The sequence below is a fragment of the Lichenostomus cassidix genome, chromosome 11 (assembly GCF_008360975.1).
Source record: "Lichenostomus cassidix isolate B80296 chromosome 11, HeHo_3.0, whole genome shotgun sequence".
Lineage (NCBI taxonomy): Eukaryota > Metazoa > Chordata > Aves > Passeriformes > Meliphagidae > Lichenostomus > Lichenostomus cassidix.
The window spans coordinates 20,363,855-20,387,103 of record NC_139492.1 but is presented as its reverse complement, the minus strand read 5'-3'; the positions used below and the strand labels follow the sequence as shown (position 1 = coordinate 20,387,103).

Below are 23,249 nucleotides of genomic sequence, written 5' to 3'. Positions count from 1 at the left end.
TGAGAACTGGTGCCTTCATTACTCTGCTAGCTGCTCAACAGCGACACCTAATGGCCTGTGACTTCTCAAGAAGAGAGTGAAGAAAAGCTACTTGCCTGCACTTTTGTTTCACTTAAGTCTATTTTTCCTTCAGGTGACAAAAAGTAGACTCTCAAAGGCTGGCTTACTGCACTTTACCTCTACAGCTGCTAGGAGATCTGCCACAGTAAAAGCCGTGGTAAGTATCAGTAGTTATAATCAATATTTTACATGCTACCAATGTTTTAATATGTAGTAGTTATGTGTGTAATACAGGGAGAATCAGGGCCAAAGTATAACAGCTTTTACAGTGAAAGGTCTAGGAGTAGGAAGTCCACTTAGTTTCAAGGCAATGCTAGGTATTAACCTCTAGACAAGTCAACCTCCAGAATATCAATGGGCAATAAGGTTGAGAACTGACTTAAAAAAAGATCAGAATTGCTTCCAGATACATAGTTTGTTATGTAGATTTAACAGATCAGTATCAAGCACTTTTAAAGGTTTATCTAATATTTTCATTTTTCCTGAAAACAACTTTTTGACTGTCTAATAATTGTTTAGAGAATTCCACTACCAACTACAAAATCCCACATTAATTTATGGTCTTATCAGCAAAACCAGCTTTCTTATTGGTGAAAATTCCATCTTGAGAGGGTGGCAGTAGGAATGCAGTTTGCTAAGCTGAGGAAGAGTCCTTCACGATCCAGAAAGTGGCTCTGCTAACTTGGAAAGAACTTATGAGATACAGAGCCAAACCATCATTTCAAGTAGTGCAAATGATCTGATTTTTGATGAGGTTTTTAGAAGAAACCTCAACACTTTTACTACAGATTATATCAAGACATTTTCCTCAAAAGGAAGTAAGACACATGGGGAAAAAAATCCTAACTTACTGATTTAATGAATTCTAGTACCACCCACAGTCCCTGTAGATATCAGCATTGGTCATTCAAAGAAAGTGAATTTAATTTTTTAATAGTTAAGGTGTCACACCCATGCAGCCAACATGATGGGAGTATTAAACAGTTAGGGAGGTGACCCTAGATTTCCAGAACTGAGTAAAAATAGCATTACGCTTCACAGTCCAGCTGAGATATGTGCAAGTACTGGGAAAGCCAACCCTTCAGATTGTTTTAACACAATACAGGCGAATCCAGTAAACCCTGAGTGTGACCTCATGTTGACAACTGTATGCACAATAGTCAGAGAGCAATTATTAACAGCTACTTGCTGGTAAAGGCTGGAGAGCAGTTACAGGTAAATGAGTTATTTGAGGAAACATAGAACGTATTTAGAGCTCAAAATGAAAAGCATAAAGAAGGCAAAACACTATTCAAAACAGATTGGGAAAGTAGAATCAGGAGAGAATAACAAGCATACTGCTGTCCAGCCTTAAGGTTTCTGCCTGCCTTGGGGTCTTACCTACCACTCATCCTTCAATGAGAATCTAAGTATTTTTAATATTCTTTGGCTAGAAGATGAAATAGTACTTGTGAAGCCCTGCTCTTATTTCCATAGCTGTAACTGCTCTCTGTGCTCACATGCATCTATTAAGACCAGTAAAATTTGGAACAAAAAACTCCAATCTCAAAAAACCTCACAAAAAACCAAAAAACAAACAAACAAAAAACACCCAAAAAATCACCAAACCCAACCCCCCTCCAAAACATTTTTGCAACAAATAGTTGTTAACGTTTGCCATGGGGGTGGGAGGGTAGGAAGTTTAGCACAAGTTTCTGTTTGACAAAAATACAACATAGATATTTTGCATCGAGTCAGCATTCAGTTGAAGTTACCTCTCTGGAAACGTGCCTCATATTCTTCTACCTTAAGAATTCCTTGTAATCCACCTGGAAGTTTAACACCTAACTGAGAACATTGCTAAGAGGGACCCAAAATTATACCCCCATCACATGAAGCATTTCAATTTGTACCTTGATCTGCTAATGTTAATTAAATAGAGAATATTTAGTTTTAGGAGCAACAAGATGTGTAACTGATACAGAAATAATTTCAGTATGTAGGCAACAAATACTCCTTAACTTTGAGGTTTTATCTTTGATAAAATACTCCTTAACTTTGAGGTTTTATCTTTTCTTCTTTGAAGAATCCATTGCAATTTAAAAATCAGTGTGTTCTTTAAAGTGGAGAAAAATATCTTGGAAAAAATCCAACTTAATCTACTAAAAATTCCTCTGCTTTAGCCAAGGAATTCGTGTTTTTCTGTCACCGCAGGTTATGTATTCAAGCTTACCTAGTCTGCTCTGAACATCTATCAGTATTGTGTTTCTGCTCTCCAGCTAAAGAAAGGACTGCTGTACACAACACGTTTGAGAAGAGATATTACTATATCACTAGGTTTGGTTCAGTGCATTCTGGAGTGAACATTCCAGTACTGAAAATTCTGCTAAGTGCCAAGTGTTTGCAGTATAGCCCCGAGAGCTTGCAATTCTTGTGATACTCTTCTCTTCAAAGGAACTTCATATCCAAGGATTAGTGGTATGTACATTTCCCAAGAGAAGGACAAATATGCAGACTAACCCTTAGTCAACAAATCCACCATCAAGTATGTTCTTTTCCTATCAAGCTCTTTGTTCTTTCACATGATTAGTGTCCAACATTCACACTCACCTAGAAACAATTTTGTTTTCAAGGGTAAACAGAAGATCTGTTAATAACTGAACTTAGCTTTATACTTACCCTGCATTTTGATAAACTTCTACTGAGATATTAAGTCCTTCCAATTCTTCCTTTAAGATCTGCAGGTCTGAGTTTACAAAACTCAGTTCCAGTAGTACCTGCTCTCGTACTTTGTTGTTGGTGGTTACTCTGCAAAGACATATCAATTTTTTAGTGCAGAGAAGGTTTTCTAGAAGCTTGGTTGACCCCCTTCAACCTTCAATGCAAGCATTCTCACTATATTTATGATTCTTTATATCTCCTTAACAGATGATACAAGATCTCAGGTTTCAGAATTTATTAGGTTATTCTGTCAAGAGAGTGCCTGGGATAGTTTCCGGATAATAGCATGCAGCCACAGAATATTTCCTATATGCCAAATTTTCCGTGTACGATTAAGGGTCAAGCTTTATTTTCACACACATAAATCAACAAAACTAAAGCATCTTAAACAGAATCACTATCCTATTTTCAGATGTGATTTTTTTTTTCCCTCAAAGAAGATTCATGGGTAGAAGTGGGAGGAATCAGAAGACACTTTTGAAAAGAGATTTCCCCACCTTATAAAAATCTGTTGAGACTTCTGATCTTAAAAGAAAATAACTCTCCCACAAAAGAGTTATTGAAGAAGGAAATAATCTTTCAACCAGATCTTTTTAATACAAGACAATTTTCCCTTATAATTTGATTTTGTTGAATGTAAATATGATTTTGTTTGCTTGTTTCCTTTGCCATTTATGTATTTAAATGGCAACATTTTGAACTGCTAGCACAATGGATGTTAGTATTTAACATGCCCTGAGCATTTCTGTGTGTTACTTACTTGCATATTTAGATCACAATTTCTAACCTGATTCTCCATAGTGACAATTTTATTAGAATATTACTCTTTCCAAGCTACTTAAACAATCTGTATTTATAAATCCACAGGTATGAGTTTAAGATAAAAGGTATCCATGCTTAAAATATTGTACCCTTATATCAAAGCGCAAATCTTAGACAAGATTAAACTTAAATTTGCAGCATTTTGTATTCACCTTTATTTTAAGACAAAATTTACCTTCATAAACATTTATTAACAACCGTCTCATAAATCTAGGCTCCACTTGGAGTAGTTATCCAGTTTTATGGAGCGCCTCGGTGAAGAACTAATTATTCCGAGACTAAAATTATGCTTGTTTTTCATATTATAAATAAGTTATCTGCAGTTTTCTATGCTGTACTTTATTGAATACCTTGGCTTGCCCAAATTAAGCAATGTTAATATCTGCTGCCTTCATTAGCCATAACTAATACTAACATATGAAGGAGTGGATCTTCCTTGATAAAGGCAGCACCACACATAAATGGGCAAGCTTTGATGCTACAAGCACTTTAATTATGATATACTAAGACTCCATGTTAGGTGTAGCTTATGATCCTCCACAGGATGCATTCTAATATCTTTTTCAGAAACCCCGAAGTTCCATCCATATTGACTTCTCTATTGGCTCTATTGCTGTGAACATCCATGTCAATTTAATTTGATTATCTTTTCATGTTTTTTTGCACTGTAGACATACTTTTTAGCGTCAAACAGCAAAAGACAACTACAGGGGCAATGTGATACTGTTGAGATTCACATAACTCTACTCTGAGTTAAAATTAAACTCAGAACTTCCAGAATAAAGACAATTAAAAGGAGACGGTGACTTTTAGAAATTCAAAGAACAGAAGTCTTTCATTATATGGATCACGTGCTTCAAGCCTAGTGCTTACTTTCAGCCAAAAGTAAAGAAACCTGCATTTCCAGTTTTTTCTCAAGTCCTACTGCAGGAGGCTCCTTGTGGACAGCAATTAGTTTGTTTCTTTTAGAACTTGATGAAATTCAAATAGAATCTGAAAACATAAAGCTTGTTTATGTTTTTCTTTAGGAGACTGTAAATACAACTAGTTGTGAACTGTCTAGTGGTCAGGTTACTTTTTAAACTGTTTCTTTCAAAGAACTAGCAAGTTTTAATAGTTCAACAAGTGTAAATTCATTTTAGATTTCTAAAATCTTAAAAATAAGTCTGTTCCTTTACTCTTAAGTAGATTTAGTTCCCACTCCTTTAAATAGCAACTTCAGTATTTGTCTTGGTTTGAAAGACAGGTGTCTGCCAAGAGAGGCTGAACCCTCCCTTAGGACGGAGAATGTGATTTTTTCCCCTCCCTCCGAATTATTTAATTTTGTAAATCAAGGGCTTTCAGGCAAAGGTATGGGAAAAACGGAATATCAGTTCTTTACTAGTATCTATAAACAAGCAATAACAATAATAGCAACCACAACTAGAACCAGAAAACCAGTAGCAGATGACTTGTGAGCTGCTGAGCCTTTTCCCGTGTGGTGTAATCACTGTCACAAGCAGCAGGGGCGCTGTTGAGCTCCCAGCTGGGCAGGGCAGCTGCGATGACTCCCGAGCGGCTGCAGGTGGCGCTGTGGCGCAGGGTCGGGTCAGCCTCAGGCAGCTGGTAATGGCGGGCAGGCTGAGAAGAGTGCAGGAAGGCAAAGCAGCTCGGAGCAGCGAGAAAGCAGGGCAGCAGGGGTAGGAGCTGGCTCTCTCCCGGCTAGCTAGCGAGGTACCAAGGATTTCTGCAGTCACAGCAGATGCCGCAGTCTCGTGCGGCAGAGGGCGGGGGCAGGCAGCAGAGGCAGCCGGACTCTCCCAGCAGCAGCTGCAGGAAAACGCAGCCTGGGGAAACGTGCCCTTCCCAGTGGGAAAAAAGGTTGAATCAGAGCTCACCCAGCCAGGAGAAGAGAAAAACAGGACACAGTTGGATTTCCTCTGGTCACAGCCGAAAAAAAGCAAAGAGCAGCCCTTCCTCCCAGCGTCTGAACCAAGAGAGCATCCCAAGGGCCGGCTCTTCCCTTACCCTGCCCTGCCCAAGCACACCTTTTGTCTTTTACAAAAGACTTGATGGCTCTAAAACATTCAACTATTTGTTGCTTAGTAACAGTGATGGAGAAAAATTCTATGCCCTTCCCCAAACTCCGACAGTATTTCAGCAGTTAATATTGGCATCAGAAACTGAACTTTAGGATACTTAGGTTAAACATTACCAGTTTTCACATTAGATATTACTCGTGTCTTTAGCCGTTCCAAAATACTCTTGAATAGACAAGCTGAAACATTAACTGAATAAAGCATTCCATTTCAAAAGCAGATATAGTAATTTTGCTAACCATACAAAAGGTAGTAAAAGTTTAAGTCTCACTCCTTAAGTCAATTACCAGAAAACAAAAAAAACAAACTTAAGTCAGCCACAGAGGCTAAAATTACCTAAGTTTTCAACCTGTTACTTCTCTTGCAAGTGTGGAATAAAGAAGGCAACTGACAGTCCTTTCCACTATGCAGCACAGATCTAAAGGATCTTGGAAAAAGCCGACAGCACAGTGACAATACTTTTATTTAATTTGAGGAGTAAAATGGACTCATTACAATATTCAGCAAGGTTCACTTGCCATTATCACTAGCAATAAAGCTGAACAAAAAGAGCAACCTAAGAAAGTCTAACACTCAGCTCATTTACTACAATATAGCAGCACTGAAAGGGCACTTGAGAGCAAGTAATGACTCTAATAGAGCTATAGCCTGAAAAAACTTCAAGGAGATTCACAAACCATTCTACAGTAATAGATGCAGTATGTTTGGGGCAAAAAAGGAGAAAATAGAACAGCTAAAAGACTCTTACAAAATTAAAAGAAAATTAAAAAACTGTTGCTTGGGCAAGAGAACTAGGAAACCATGACATATACCTTAGAAGATTTTCAGCACCAGCTCTCATTCTCACTGCTCTTAAGATCTGTTGGTTTAGAACAGCTCTCTGATTTTGCAGTTTGCTTCGTCCAGTCTCAGCAAGAGGATTACATCCCTAGAATTAAAAAACCAAATTTTTTGTTGCTGTTGGAAGAAACTTAAGTGGGACTAACACTGAATTTAAATGAACTTTAATGACATAGGTTCTGTATGAATACAAATTAACTACACTGACATCAATGATGATCTGACATCAATGACAGTATTTCTTGTCCCAAACTTGGTCATTAAAACCAAAAGAGACCATGACTACAGTACATTTTACCATTAATATCCAGACAGGAAGTATTTGTTTTAAAGCTTAAGTACACATGTGAGCCAATCTCTTCTCCCCTAAAAATATTTTCAAGATATTTTGCAAATGCAACCAAATTTGACAGAGTGATATTAGGGTTCTATGATTTTATGAAAACAGTATCTGGCAAGGTAGCAACTCCTATCAAAACTTCTACCTAACCCTTGCAAAAATCAGAGTTCCATACTGGGATATATGCAGCCTTGAAATAAAACTCTGTCCAAAATAGGCTTTGGTGCTCAAAGTTTGGGGCTCAAGAACCTGCTTACAATTTTAAGAACCTTTCAAAGGATCCCTGATCTTTCCTTCTGGTGGCTCAGACCTTCAGAACAATTCTTACTCTTCCTTCCCTAGGTTCCTCTCTTCACATCTCAAGTTTACCAAAATAGAGCCTACCAGGGTAAGATGCTTATACCTTCAGACTCTTATAAAATTCTTAAAAAGTAGGTTCTTAAAAAGTAAAATGTGAAATCCAGAGCTCACAAGAATGCTCCCATATATGTGCATACCTTACACAAGTACAAGACTGGAACTACTGAAACCTGTATTTGAGCAGGACTGAGCCATTGTATTCTGGTGAGCACTGATAAGCTAAAACTACAGATGAATAGGACTGCAATGTCTGTCTTTTTGTTTGAGGGAAACACAATTTTAACACCTTTTAAAAATATGTTAGGAATTTCCCTTCTACACTTATTCTTTGCCCTGCAACTCCTTTTTTAAAAAGTATCAAATGCCTTTGAATCTTAATACTCAGAGTCAGCCAGCACATCCCTGCAGCCTTAACTACTAATTCTGAAGCAAATAAAACCACTGTTTTAAGGCTTACCCCCAAATGAAGAATGTCCTTTTGAGTGGCCTCACTGGGTATCATTACAAAGCTTATCAGAGTCCTACTGGATTGTACACTACACAAGAAGGAGACTCAGATCTTTTTAAGCCTTCTTTCAACTACTCCAGCCACTAAATTATGCACTGTTTTGGACCTCTCCCTCTTAGTTTTGACTAGAAAAATTTGATTTTGCTATAAGATCATTTAAAAACCTTCAACAAGCTCTAATTATGACTGATCAAGAAATGACATACCAGCAAAACAAAAGCAAGTTCTTAAATAGAACATGACATTCTAATCATTGAAGTTCAGCTCGTATTTCTGTTGTCAAGTGAAAGCAAATGGACTTGACAACAGAGAAATGAGCTGATCAAACCAGATTACAGTAGTTCAACTGAGAAGGCACATAGCCCAATACATATCTAGTTTGAAAATTTTGTAATAAATAGGTAAAATGACAGGAAGCTTGTGCATACATCTTCAGAAGCACCATTTGCCATGTAACTTGAAAAAACACACCACATGGAATTACTGCATTGAAACGTTTCTGCATTGAAATACCACTCACAGCACAAGCACACAGCTCTCTTAATTGAGAAAGCTCTTGCAAAAAGCTTGACACACAGAAGATGAGCTTTTTATTGGAGGGAACACACATGCAGCAAACTCATTCATTCATCTTAGATTAGAAGTAGTCCTTTAACTACCAAATACTTTGCTCCTTTACATACAATTATACACAAAGACATAAGCAAAGCACACTTTAGGGTATAACATGGTCTTGTAGCACAAGTTGCTTTCTGCTCTTACTCTGGGTCTTTTTCTCAGATGCAGCTGTTCTTCCCCACTTTGCTTTTCCTTCATTTTGTGTTGTATAGTCTTTTCAACTGCTGCTACTCAAAGCCTTATCTCCTTTCATTCTATCCAAGCCATTTTTCATTTGAACCTCACCAATTATTTCCTTTTGCTCTTGCATTCATTTTGCGTATTTAATTCTCATCTCAGACCTGTCATCTCCATATTCGTGCACAGATATTTCCTTCCAAGTTCTTTCTTGACCACTTAGTTCAAGCATCCTTCTAAAATGTATCCTTGTCTTGCCCTTCATTTTTTTCTGTAAATCTGCAGCTTCCTCCTAGAACTCCCTGCCCATTCTGTGTGCCAAACGTGTTTGATGGCATCATTCATTCTGGGAAATTTTTCAGGAAGAGTAACTGCCTGATTGCCAAGCCCATGAAGCTCATAGAAGTGATCCATTAATTTCAATGAACCTTTGATCCAGCTCTCATTGAACAATGAGTACAAAACTGCAGCGAACTTAAACACTCTGGAAAGAGAAAAAGCATAAGAGATGTTTCCCTGCATTTCAGGTCCCCAGGCACTAATCTCCAGAGGAAGGAAGACCAGCCTGGGGCCCTAAGAGGACAAGACAATGACAGACTGAGGTTATCTGTATAACCTCCAGTGTGCCTTTAAGTGTTGCAATTTTGATGAAAGGCTTCTTAGGGATAGAGGAGTCTGTTTTGAGGATACATTCACCTGTTGCAAGCATATGTCTCCTATTAACTTCACACTACATGAAAGGAATTAGTATTTTACTTTTTGGAAAATATTGCTTTTTACATTGCCTGCACATGTGATGAGGACACTCAGCTACTTTGTGTTCATCTGCAGGCTTAAACTCTTTATTGTAATCAAGCTGCCTTAAAACTGATGGGTAGAAGTCTGCGGAGAGGACTGCAAAAATAACTAATATCTGAAAAAAAACCCACAAGAAATACACAATCTGGGAAAGATACCCTCTTGCATAAAGCACAAATTCTACATACTAGAAAGTTATTTAGCAACCAGGTCCAAGTAACTGTTTAGTTTTGTTTTCCTCTATGTAGAAGATCCCTTTCCCAAACAGCATTTCTATATGGCTCACACTTAGACAACCCCAAGAATGTTAACATTCAGTTCATTACAGTATCCAGAAGACAAACTTCTCAGTAGTTTCCACACCTACTGTTTTATTTCTTGTCAACAGAATGCTAGATGCTTTAATTTAATTACTGTTTATTTCTTTGCCAAGCAAGCAATCTGAATTTTACCCTGGCTTATACACCATCAGTAAAATTACTAATTAAATAGTAACAAAAGAATGGTTATTACTAAGGCAATTCTAAAAATTACCAGGAATGGAGTATGGTTTAACCTCTCATTGCATGCATTTTTTGGGGGGAAAAAAAAGGTAAGTAAGTTGAGTAATGGTATCTTGCCTCTGCACAAGGCACCAGTGCCTGCCATCCATCTGAAGGAGCCTTAAAATCTCACAGTCTATTGGTTTTAGCCAGTACCTTTGTGGCCTTCCAAGTTTAGGATCTATGCCTTGAAAAAAAACATACCACAGCTGTGAAAAGCACGGGTCCTGAATAAAGAAGCAATTGTATTTAATTTGAAAGTCAGGACGCTCTTCAAGAAAATATCAGAAATCCAGTCATGATGTACACAAAAATCATGGCTGTTTGCCAAACAATGAGTAATAGCAGTAAGTATTCAAAATTAACATATATGTGATTTACAAAGTAGTAGTTTGAACTTTTAAGATGAGCCACACTGTCTTGAAGGTGACACAGAGTTGAAACTGGGTGTGCCTCCTTACTTAAAAGAAAACATTCCTTTCCAGCCAGTGCAACCTGTCCTGCTTGTCCAGCCCAACAGTGTACACAAATTGCCATATCCTCCAGGTATTTAAACATGTATGTATGGAACTTATGCACGCAACTTTTTTGGTTCTAACAGCAATCACAGCAAACACCGTATTTTTATGCTGTTTTTTGCCTTCACAGCAAACACGGATATTTCTAGAACTGATCCCAAGTCCTGCTAAACTGTCATTTCCTTACCTTCTTCCAGTACTATAATTAAAGTTTCTTATTACATGTTACTACCAGTTCAATTTTCAAAATTTAGCTACATTCTCCAGACCTTCCAGAGGTACACGTATTATTTGAGGGTTTTATTGTTGCCGGTTTTTGTTTTAAAAAAAGAGGTGGGGAAGATCTGGTCTTCCAGAGCCTGGTCTACTTGTGCCATGAACAAGTAATTTATAGCTCTAGATGCCTGGCCCAAAGATTAATATAAAGTTAAAGAACAAGTTGTTGTATTAAACTCCAGAGATGTTTCTCCTACATGAACTCCATCTTGTCACAGCATTCACTAAGCAAAATTAACATTTATATTTAATCAGATATCTGTCTCTTGACAAACCAAGTTTCACATGAACGCCTACTTTCTGCGTTAGGTTTCATGAATTTGTACATAATGAGTGGATATGGGACGACAAGAGTTATGAATCATTGCTATGTTGCTTCTGTCCTGCCAGACAAGTGGAAAGAGAACAAATAGCCAAATAAATATTCCTGTGTCAACGCTAATGTTCATGGTTGCCTGGCTACTAATGACTTTAAAAGAACCCCATGAGCTAAACCCCAGTGGAAGGACAGGTGTGGCAGGTTGATAAACTGATACATTAACAATAGGTGGGGGAAGCCTGGCAGAAGAAAGCCCCAAAAAGAGGGGAAGGACACAGCATTTATTAGGGAAGTGCTGATTCATGAGCTGGTTATCATACCTATCATCATTTTCAGTATGGTACTTCATTTATGGAACTGCCGTCTTCTTCTTTTAGCGTTCTTCCTGACACAGGGGACTAATACACAGTCGTGCCTTCTGAATAAGCTTCGTCTAAATGGTAAGTATCTAGCCTCACAGATGGAAGCAAAGCTTTATGAAACTGAAAAGAAATTTGCATCTTGGTTCAACTGATCAGAATCTAAAGGTTCATTAAGCTAACTCTTCTACTACTGTTCCCCTGTGTAGCACCATGGACTGCTATCCAGAACAACCAAACTGAAGCCAGGATGCTTCATGTTGAGCCAGCCAGTACTTGGAGGGCTGCAGAAATGGTAACCTTGAGAATTAACTATGGCTTTTTCTTACCATTTATTGCAACTTTCTGACTCATGAGAGGAATTTGGAAAGTTATGGTCAGTGTAAGGTGTTACAAAGCAGTAAAACAGGGTGGGGAAAATAAGAGTAGAAAGAACTTGTTAGCTATCTCTTCCTTGCTCTGTTCCTACCCACCAAAACAAACAAAAAACAAAAAATCAAACAAAAAAATCAAACCAAAAAAACCCACCAAAACAAAAAAACAAACCAAGACCAACCAAAAAAACCCCAAATAAAACCGAAACACAAAAAAATCAAAAGAAAACCACACCAAAAAAACACCCCCAAACAAAGAAAAATAAGGCAGGCATAGCTCTACTAATAGGTCATCATACAAGCATTGGATTCTGTGACCAGATGAGTACTTATAAATATCCTGAGTTCTGTATGTTGATGTGTCTCAGGGATATTTACTTTGCAAAAGCTTACGGGTTAAGTGGGTTGGTGTGCTGTAAAGAAAAAAAAAGATAAAGAAGAAAAAAGAAGGGAAGAACAGCTTGAAAAAGCAAGCTGTTTCTCTTGCAAGAATTCAAAGGTAACTAAACAAACTCAAGGAGACATCTGAGAGGCCAAGAAATCTCCATGGCAGGAGTAAAAAATAACCATAGGTGGGAGAAGCATCTCATGTAAGCAAAGCAGCACATGACAACAGACCTGCTTTAATTACTATTGGTCTGTTGAAAAATCTTTCCTGTCTAAATGCTTTGCTCTACTTTTAAAACAAATTGTTCTTTGCTCTCATCATTAATTTTGTCATTATTTTCATAGGGAAGAAGGACTGGGGGTAGAATTTGGATGGATGTATGGGATATGCATGGTTGATTCACAGATTGCTGCCAGTAACAGTGAAAGAATGTGAAACTCTATACAGAGTAGGTCAAGATATGAGGCTGCTAGTCCAAAAGCGCTCGCACCATCCAGGAGAACAGGTACAGTTTGCCCTGGCAATGTACACTGAACTAAGCCAAGATAAACAGAACAGTAGAAGATCCAGTTCCTGGTACATTATCTTCCCAGAAATTAAAACATTCCAGGCAGAAGCTCCATCCTCTTTTTGATGAAAAGTAAGGTGCTTCTTCCACTTTGCCATATCCTCTTCAGGACACCACCAAGGGTATTTTTTGTTGTTGTCTGTTTTGGTTTTAAGAGTAAAATTCTTCTCACAAGTTTGGTTGCAGCTCATCAAACAGCTAGAGAGGGTTGTTTTTGAGGGGAGATATAAGAGGAAGTGAAAAGGGGCAACAGTGATCAACTTATATATATACCCTGTGTGGCTGCACAGGTAATTTCCTTAAAATCAGATTGTTTAAAAAAAAAAAAACCAACGAAAAACCAAAAAAAACCCAACAAAACCCACACAAGCATATCTGAGCCAGCCCTAAGCACCTTATAGATTTAAGGAAAAATTTAATTTTGCACATATAAATGCAGACCTTTGTCAGGGGGAAGAAGGAGATAATGGAAAAAGATGGGTTAAGGGAAAGAGGAAAAGGTCCCTCCAGAGTAGCTGACATCACTAGAAAGAAATGGGGAAGGTAAATCTGAGAAAGGCTGCAAGTGGACTTCAGTTGCTGGCACCCATCGCATCTCAGACTCACCTGGCAGAGTCACTTTCTAGTGTGTCAACAGAACTCAAAGCAGGGAACATGACTGTGCATTTGTTTCCCTGTTTCTGGCCAGCATAGTTTTATGGGGCCCTCTCCCTACACAAAAAAAAAAAAGGCACTAAACAAAAATTAAGTAAATAAGTTATTTTATGTACTGCATCTTGGGGATACTGAGGACTGGTTTCTGGTATGTTGTATTTAAAACTTCAAAAAGCGTAATACACAAAATAGCAATAGAGACTTTGAGCACACTTCCTGTAGTAATCTGCTCATCAAAAGAAAATAGCAAGTGTCTAAAACAATTGGATACTGTATGAACTGCTCAATTTTTCTCAATTATAAAATTTCATTGTGCACAATATTCTGAGAAAGTATGGGAGATGACCTCATTGTGTAAATAGTGCTTGGAAGCCATGCTTGAGCAGGACTCATGCAAAGCAAGTGTTTTCACCTTGCTCCACAGCTTATGGAATAAAAAAAAAAAAAAAAATCAATTCAATGTATTTTGACCGAAAACCACAAGGACTATCCTTGGAAATTTATGTGATATTGCGCCAACAAAAGTGGTAAACTAACCCTCAAATTCTTTCAGGAAAACAAATAGTATGATTTAAAAATGAAGGGGAAAGCAATGCCAAGGTAACTCAGAGGGGATGGAGAGAAAACCATTGGACACCCATCAACAGCTCCATCATTAATTTCAGTCACATGAAATCACCAAGTATGCCATTCACAGGGACATGTAGATACTGCATTTAAACAGTCTCCTTGGGTTCACAGCTTGTACCTGTTAAAAATTCCAGGAATGGGATTGTTTTGGTGCCGGTTTTTTTGTGTTTTTTGAGTTTTTCCTCCCCCTTTCACCTACAACTTCTAAGTCAGAATTAAAGCTCTGACCTTTGAGACCATTCAACTAATGTATAACAAGGTATACTGACTTCCTGCTTACTTTTAGTGACTGAAGGTTTCGAGCATCTAGCCTAATCTGAAGTTTCTAACTATTAAAACTACTTATGAGCTGGTTGAACCTTTCTAAGATCTAAGGGAACAGAGGGAAGACTGTTGCACTGCAGCACTTGGCTCAGAGATTTTATCAGATTCCCACTTTTTCATTACCTGTGTCTTCAAGCAGTAAGTGATAGGGCAGACACTCATGATTAGGTATTAAATTGATCTTATAGTATTTTCATATATGAGAAAACCTTCATTACTGTCCAATAGGCTTTACACTGATCTAATACTCTTTCAGTGACATCAACTGTAACATACAACAACTTAATTTAAAATAAACTCAGTCTTTTAACAAGTCTGAGTGTAGACTATATACTACTCTTATGACCCTAAGCACAACTTGGCTGCTAAACTTGAGTTAGTCCTTGTCAGTAAAAACAAACAGGTGGAAGAGTTAATTTATTTAACTTATGTTCATGAAAAGTCAACTTTTTTACTAACATTCCTCAAGGCAGCCTGTGAGCTTCCTGCAATGTTTAAAACATAGCAATGAAAACGAAGTAATTACAGCTTGGCCACATTATATGATTACCTGCTAAAGACTACTAAGAAAGAAGTGATTTACTCACCAAATATTATAGTAGGATTACTCAAATGAAGAAGCCAGACAAGATTTGGTCACAATTTTATTTCAGTCTGTCTAGTTATTTATAAGGCAGTAGTGATTCCTTGCAGCATGGCTGGCACAGGTAAAGCTTGGCTCTTTTCAGCTAGAAACACTTCCTCTGCTAAAGGGCAATGTTGTTGTTAAGCTCCTGCACGCTTATGAATTTGGTAAATACTGTGGCGAAAAAATCAAACAGCCTGTAAAGAGGGCAACAAAGCAAAGCATATGTGCCTCCCTACCATGAAATCCAGGTGGTTTCTGAAGTACATAATGCAGCAACAAGCATAAATAACCTGATGTATGCAGGTTCCCCCCCTCTCCCCCGACTAGACTGCTCATGGTCTTGGATCCAGAATCTACACCAAAACCCTCGTGTACCTGTCCCCCGACTTGAAACCTATGGATGAAAGCTACAGGCGCTGAGAACTTAAAAACAGCAAGGGAAGACCGAATTCAAGCTCTCTAAAAACGGCTCACTGTCTTTTACCTCTAGTGAAGTTCACAAGACCCCACAGGGCTGCATTACAGGCAATACTTAATTACTGCTGTGCAGAAAGAACTCAAGTGCAGGTTATGGCATAAGCCGCCCACTCAGTCTGAAAAGTAATTAGGGGCAGATGTTCATTAGGAACTTCCTATCGAGTCTGTTAACTTCGTTACCCTACTCCAGTAAACTTTCTTACAGGCACACAAGGCAATTTACTAGAGCGCGCGGGGAGACGTAGTAAGGAGTAAACAGAGATGGGAGTGACGGGGGGGGGATTGGGGTGGGAATTAATAAAGAAGGCGAAAAGAAGGCCGACAAGTGCAACTGGACCCATTTTGTGAACTTACTAGTGGTCCTGTCCGTCAGGGTGACGCTCAGCTCAGAAGCCGGGGAGGGCCGCCCCGGTCCCCGCGCAGCGCCCCGCCACCTCAAGGCACATCCCCGCACCGGAGTCCGGGCCGGGCAGCCCGTGCAGCCGCGCTCAGTCAGGGCGAGGTCTCCATCTCGCCTCCCTAGCCCGTCGCTCCCCAAGGCGGCTCCCCTCTCCCGTGGGGTGCTAAGCGACGGGGCCCACGACGCTCCGCCGGGAGAGAGCAGACCATGAGCGACAGAGAGGGGACCCCCCGCCCTGAGCCGTCGTCGGGGAGCGCTGCCCCGGGCGCACAGCCCCCTGGGCACGCAGTCCACCCACTCCGGGCCGGCCACCGAGCCTCCCACCTTCCGAAAATAGCCGTCCCCCGCCGGCTCCGCCGCCTGGCAGCCGCGGGACAGCAGGGCGTCTGTCATCTCCGGGCGGGCCGGCCAGTCGTCCTTCCTCCACAGCTGCGCGACGAGCTCTTCCCAGTGAAGTCTCGACCCTGCGGAAATGCCGCTACTGTCCCACAGCACCGCCCGGCTCCACCTCCGGTGGTGGCGGGGAGGAGCTCCCGCACCCCACGGCGCTGTTTGTCCGCCTCCCAGTGGTCATGTCGAGGTTCTTGCAGCGACCCTCAGGCCTCTTCCAGTAGAAGGCCCGGCAGGGCGGTTGAGGCCTTCCTCGAGCGGAGACCGGCGGTGGCTGTGGCTGACTGAGAGTGGAGCCCAGTGGTCCGCTGCGCCGTGGCGGCTCAGCTCGCTCCTCCTCGGCCCTCCGGCCGTCCTCCGCTGCAGTGTGCCGGCGTCCTAGCTGGCCGCCCCGGAGGCACCGCTCGCCTCCTGGCGCTTTCCCGCGGTCTCCCGCGCCGCCTAGCCTGGCGACAGCTCCTGGGGGTGGCCACCCGGGACGGCCATTCCTGGCACCTTGGGGCCGCCACCAGCTTTCCGCGGCGTCCACATCGGGGAGACGAGGTTCCCCACGGGTGGCTGCCCCTCAGAGCAGGCTCGTTCCTCCGAGAGCGGTGCTCCGTAACCCGGGGGTGCCCCTCGCAGCAAGGGGGATCCCTGGGGTGGTGCCCAGGGCCTACAACGGCCACATCGCACTGCAGCGACCGGCTTTGCGTATCTACCTGCCGGCACGGTTCCTAGGACTGGTCTCTCCCTGAGCCCTCTGGGGGGACCCCAGCCGCCCGCACCCAGATATGTGTAAGGGCAGGAGCCTGGGAGAGGCCCCGGCACCCGGGGACCTGCAGCTGCTGCAACCCGGGTCCCTAAAAACGGCAGCGGTGTCTCGGTGACAGGTAGGGCTGGCACTACTCCAGGAAACTGCTGCGGAACCAGCCTCAACGTTGCGAAGGTCTACAGTTGTTCGTGCCGCAGAGAGACCACCTGTCTGAAACACTCCCTTGTATAACTGGTTTCACAAATGTTATTGGGCGTTTGTGTGAGGAATTTGCCAATATTGGTTCCTATTCCTAGCCATGCCTAACCTACAGTGTGAGGTGTGCATTTAAGTTTGAAAGATGCAATACCTAAATAGGTATTACCAAACTTACCTTCCTCCCCATCTTCCCCGGCCTTTTTTCTTTTCTGTTTTTTAATCTTTCTTAGAATTACTGTGTAGTTGTGTCAGGCAAAAAAAAATCTGAAGAGAGAACATTCCTTTATCAAAGGAAAAAAAATATCCTTGGAATTATATCTTTAATGGAAACGGCTATTTGAAAATACTGCGGTCTCCAAAGGGTTCTACAGGGCAGGCTGGTTAAATTGTGTCTGCTGCATATTTTTAAGGAAGAATACTAGAGTCGGCAACTCAGAAATTGGGATCCAAAGATCTGTTGTCTTGAAATGAGCTGAATTTTGTTCATATTGATTTTGCTCACTCTCACTTCACTACTTTTTCCCCCCCCCCAATAATTCTAAAGATACTGGATGAATGTATCAAAATATGTATGAAATATAAATGGGTGAAAGTAGGAAACTTGCTCCAATTTTTGATTTGAGTGATTAAAAATTTTTTAAATTTTATGCTATTAGAAAAAGTACTTATCTGACAAAAAGGATTTTCAAATTTAAATCTTGCAAACCAGGATAAAACTCCAATGCAATACATAGAAATTAGTTTAAGATAAATGAGTCATTTGCCAGCACAGGCTGTGCTGATACAATCTGGCAATTAAAACAACATTAATGTGACCATCTTGTGAGTTTGCACTGCTATCACTGGCTTTATTGAAAAGTGATCTCATTGAAAAGCTACAGCTATTACTCCAAATAAACTTCTAAGAGTCTGTAGTCAGGTCAAAGGCTCAGTTAACAACAACGATGATTATCGTAGTTATGTGTAAAACACAAATTTGCAGAAGTTTCTGCATGATACAACACCAAAGAAAATTTCTAACATGCTGGTGACAAAATGCAGCCTTTCTTCATTGCTAGTGGATTCTTTGAATAAAGCAAAGTCAACACATTTACTAAGTTTCTACAGTAAAATCAGGAGTCCAAGATGGCATTTTTAGTGTCTGGGGTATATCACCCAGATTAGACTATGCCTTCCCCTCACTCAGATAAAGGGTATTTCATCATGACTACATTAGGACTGATAGAGTATTTCTTAAGTAAGTCACTGTAGGTTTTGTCTGCGTATGGTGAGCATGCTTTTTTTTGCAAAAGGCACATATTGATTCAATCGAAGATCTCAGTAGTGCTCAGCTGTGTAATGACTGGGTAGGAGTGCTCTCTGACTGTGGAATGTAAATTGCAACTTAGAAGATTCCAAAAGCTGATTCACCCTTGAAAAACTCATGTCCCTGCTCTTCTCACTATCTTGTCTTCAGTAGCTTTTTGGTTGCTACTAGAATTCCTAAATAGAGTTGGGTTCATACCACAAACTTTCTCATGATTACTACATGAAACATAAGGCTAGGTTGCAGCATTGTAAAGATTGAGAAATACAGGCTAGAAATATAGATTAATGCATTCAGAAAAGGGCTTGTATAGATACAGCTGTTTGCTTGACATTTATCTTTAATTAGAAGAGAGTAAATTCTGCGATCTGGTACACACACTATATGAAAGAAAGCATCAAGCGCTTTAGAATTTGCATCTAAAGAATATCAGTATGTTCTTGATGTGCTAAAGCCTGTACAGCAGCCCTAAGGCAGAGTTGACTTAGAAGATGAATCCTGGGCACTATGTGACTAACACCAGCAGTGTTATTTAGCTAAAAATAGATGACTGAGACGTTTATGCCAGACGCTGTTTAGCACCAAACGGGCTGCTTTAGAAACTTTCACATAACCTTGTGTAGTTATCTGCAAAAAATGTATCATTTTAGGAAGCTTTCCCAACTGACATTGATAGAGTCTTGTTTGTATGATATTTTAGGGAAAACCCTCCCAGCCGAGGCCTAGGCTCTGGCCAACCCTTGCCCTGGCTGGTCAGGAAGTGTGCCATCAGACCCAGGTGTTTCTGCGCTAAAAGTATAAACAAATCATTTTGACTTGCTGATTTGGGCCTATAAAAACTGAGCTCCCTTTCAGGGGGAATTTGGAGACCTCATCTATGGGTGGATGAACCGCATAGGATTTTCACAATTGCCAGAAAGGGTTCTCCAGGTCCTGTCTGTGAAATGGGACTCCCCAGTGATTGAGGACTCTGGATGATGGTAAAGTATTTAGGCAATTAGTGATGTATCTTTCTCAATCACTATTCTCTTTCTTGTACAGTAATGCTTAGGTGCATTACTTGCTTATTTTTGCTTTTTGTTAAAGCCGGTTGTGTTGCAAAAGCCTATTTTATTAAATGTATCATTTTACTTTTGCATTGCCTCACAATTCATAGTAAAATAGTAAAGGTAAAAGGGATGAGAACTGGGACCAGAATCAGAAAAGCCTTATTGCAGACACATATATATGATATATATATGTACACATACATATTTCTCATATGTTTCACTTGTTCTGTCAATCCTCTCCTTCTTCTCCTCTTCTATCATATTAAATCATATGTGAATATATGAAATCCCATCAATAGTCTTCTCTTTGGCTGCTAGGAAATAGTCCCAGTTTGGGAAATTAATTTCTCGCTTGGGCACCTGTAATGCACTGTTCCATACCCAAGATAGGAATCTGGCTGCCCTCTGGAAAGACAATGTTTCTGATATGTGATTTTACAGACCTTTTGGCTACAGGGCAGAAACAGGAGCCTACAAGACATCTTTTGTTCCAGAGAGACCCAGAGGCTTAGCAGCAAAAGCAAGTTAAATTATACTGTATGAAGGGAGAAGTATGCATCAACTCCTGCTGTTTCTCAAGGTAGGTGTTTGAATTCTGAACACAATCTGTTCCTATTGTTAGTGGCTTTGAATATTAAACTTAGATTCTGATCAGAAAGACAAAAAGATTTTGTCAGTAACCCTGACAGGCTGTAGCTCTATGTCAGTAAATTCCACTGGAGTGATTTTGTTGAGTTAGTATCATCCTTTATTTTTGAAGATTGCAGTTCTTAATGAGCAAATGTCTGCCTACTGTAGGCAAGTACTAGGTGAGGAGTGAGGAAAGGTTATCATAGGTAATTTTTTTTTTCCACTCTCTTTCCAAATAGTATTTGTGGGGAGAAAAAAAATTGCAAATTGCAAAAATAGGGCATGAGGCAGAGTAGCAGCAGTGATGTGAATCTGCTTTGAGACTGTTACAAATTTACAAGATGGAGTAGAATATTTCCTTACTATTATAAATCAAGTCATGGAGTTGGCTTTCATAAAGGGTTATGAGGTTTTTGTTATGGTTATTTGTTAATATGTCTAATTGTTAAGTGTTATGGTTAAGACAAAGGAGACCTGGGCAAGCAGCTCACTCCCATCAGAAGAAGACAAAGAGCCAATCGGAGCACCTGAAGGAGGAGGGGTTAGGGGGTTATAAAAACTGTGTCCCCTAGCCAGAAGGTGTGCCTCTGGCTACCCTCCCATCGGTGGCTAAGCACCCAGCGCTGCACTTCGCTTTGTGTAACGGCAGACAGCCATTCTAAGCCTCTCATCGTTGTTTGTACTATGAAAATGAGTGAATAAACTCTTTCAAAATGTAAGTAGTGAGAGAACGTTTCTCACACTTACCAAGAAACTTACTGAGCAACAATAAAATTATATTAAAATGGCACACAAACTCAGTAGCAGGGCTTTGGATCACCACAATATGATTTGCTGTAGGTGCAGTGCTCCACTGCTGCTTCTTCACCTTAGCAGTATTAACTGTATGTATAAACTGAAGCATTATCTTCACTGAAAAAAAATCCCATTTACTATTAAAGAACTAGCATGTTTTGCCTATTCTACTGTGAAATCACATTGGAAACAACACATTGCAGTTTATGTGGAAACTAAGACCAAACATGGGCAAAATCACAATATGTGTTATCTCTTTTTCCCCCAATCCTTTAAAAAATAGAAAGTTGCACTTTGGAGAAGCTAAAGCAATGCCTCGGGCTGACCTTCAGGTGACTGTTTTGTCAACTGATACAACAGCCCTGAGTTGGCAGGATGAATATTCAGGGAAACATTCCCGTTGAATGCAAGATAAGGCAGAGATGAGTTTGTCTCTTTTTGCTGTTTGTTTGTAAAAATATGGGGGTTTTATACTTCCTGTACTTGTTTTTGGTTTTTTCTTTAATGTTATTAAAAACCTTTACAGTAATCAAGTTTTTGCTTTTTTCTTTTATATATCAATTTTATCAATTTTACCAATTTTAGTCTGAAGTTCCAGTGACTTGAATGGCTTAAAACTAATCAACAAGAAGTTATCTATTTGAAGAAGTGGTTTTAAATAATACAAGAAAAGACAGCAAGACACTTCTATGGCTGATCTTGATGGACCAATACAGAACCACATGTTGAAAACTATGCATTGAAAAACAAAAGCCTGAAGTCCACCTAGGGCTTAAGGGCTCAACGTTCATTCAAAAATGCCAATTTTTTTTCACCAGACAAATTTCTGTTAAAAAAAATATTTGAAAAATAAGCATTTTAGTTTCGTTGCAATTTTAAAAAAAGACATTGGAGTTTTTGTCTCATATAACAGCTATAAATAGCAATTGTCACCTGGTTTAATAATTGTAAACAAGAGAGTTTACCATGGAGAAGGAAATACCACTGAGATGCAAAAGTAACTCTGTGATAAATATATATCATAATGTTGGCTTTTCGCAAACATTACAAGGGATACTATGTGTATTATTTTAATTCTTTTCTTATAGAGGTACCCTGGTTGTGAAAAAATTGCTGTGTAATGATGACTAAGGTCTTTCTAGTACTAGCTGAGTTTAATAGTAGTAAAATAGCTGTTATAGTTTTATTAGAATGCTTGAACTGTCTGCTTGAACTGGATAACATCCCACGAACGGACCCTGCCTCTGACACTCCAGCTATCAGCACCTGTCCCCTGCAGAATCACAATCTGGGAGTGATAACAGAATCAATGAAAGACGACTGCGCATGCTCCGAGGAGGCGGATTAGTTCCCAGAACATGCAAAATAGTGTGGAGAAAAATATGAATATGTATAACTCTTTATGAATATGCATTAGGCTGAAGAGTATGTAAAGCGTGTCTCTGTCCATACCAGGTGTGCTTTTTTGGCTGAATGCCAAAGCATCCAGCGCTGACCTTTTGCTTTTCTCTGTCCCCTATTGTCTTTTATTAAACCTTTTAATTCCTAACAGGAGAGTGGACCTCGTTTTTCACAACTCCAATCTGAGAAAAGTTTAAAAGGAAAAAAAGTTTCAGTATTTGATTACTCCAACACTTTGAACTCCTCAGACAAAACACTCAAAAGATTTTCTATTACCATAGTGCAAAAAAGGTTTATTTAAGCCGGTGTGTTGTCAAAGTCACGTAGTATCGACTATTCAGGAACAATTATTTCTTAAACAAAGAGAAACAGCAAATATGCTAACAACTCATTTTGCCACTGAATGTTCTAGCTAAGTGCTTAGTAATGATGAGAAAAGATAATGCACGTAGATATGTTTCTGTGGCTTCTATTATATTGTTTCTAAGTGAATTAGAGACCTAAATAGAACAGAGTACTCCCTGTTTGCATGGAACCCTGTAAATATTTCCTATGAAACCTGAAATCACGTGAAACTCTGGTAGTTTCACTTTGAAAGAAACCAGTTCCATGTATTTAAATGGACAGAAATACTGGGTTAGAGAATACACAGAAGCCTTACCTGTTAAGGGCAGGAATCTCTGAAGACTGTGTTTTTATTTATTTTCAAGGATTTCAAAGAAACTGGTGATACTTACAAAAGTTGCGGATTGATAGCATCTTCATCGCAAATTGAAGTATTTCGTTTTGGTTTGGTTTTTTTGGGGGGGGTTAACAATGGAAATTAAAATCCAAATTTTGAACACCTGGGTCCTACCGGTGAATACTAGTCTTTGTACATAATACATTCATTAAACGTTTCTCTGTCCCGTCCCGCCGGCGGTGTCCCGGGAGTGAAGGGTGCCGGTCCTTGGGAGACACCGCTCTCG

The 23,249-nt window shown here is 39.9% G+C and overlaps 1 protein-coding gene across 5 annotated transcripts in view; it reads right to left on the bottom strand.

Moving 5' to 3' along the window:
* Positions 1–16,998, bottom strand: part of RHPN2 (rhophilin Rho GTPase binding protein 2) — a 32,533-nt gene extending 15,535 nt beyond the window's left edge. The window contains exons 1-4 of one of the 5 annotated variants that reach the window (XM_085072120.1): positions 16,850–16,996; positions 16,083–16,222; positions 6,473–6,588; positions 2,719–2,847 (exon numbers count right to left, since the gene is read on the bottom strand). In XM_085072120.1, coding sequence (XP_084928246.1) covers positions 2,719–2,847; positions 6,473–6,588; positions 16,083–16,151 — 314 coding nt within the window. In that variant the 5' untranslated portion in view covers positions 16,152–16,222; positions 16,850–16,996. Of the gene's footprint in view, positions 1–2,718; positions 2,848–6,472; positions 6,589–13,251; positions 13,357–14,840; positions 15,000–16,082; positions 16,289–16,849 lie in introns of those variants that run through there. The other 4 variants (XM_085072122.1, XM_085072124.1, XM_085072125.1 and 1 more) reach the window with 4 other exon arrangements.
* Positions 16,999–23,249: the final 6,251 nt, after the last annotated feature.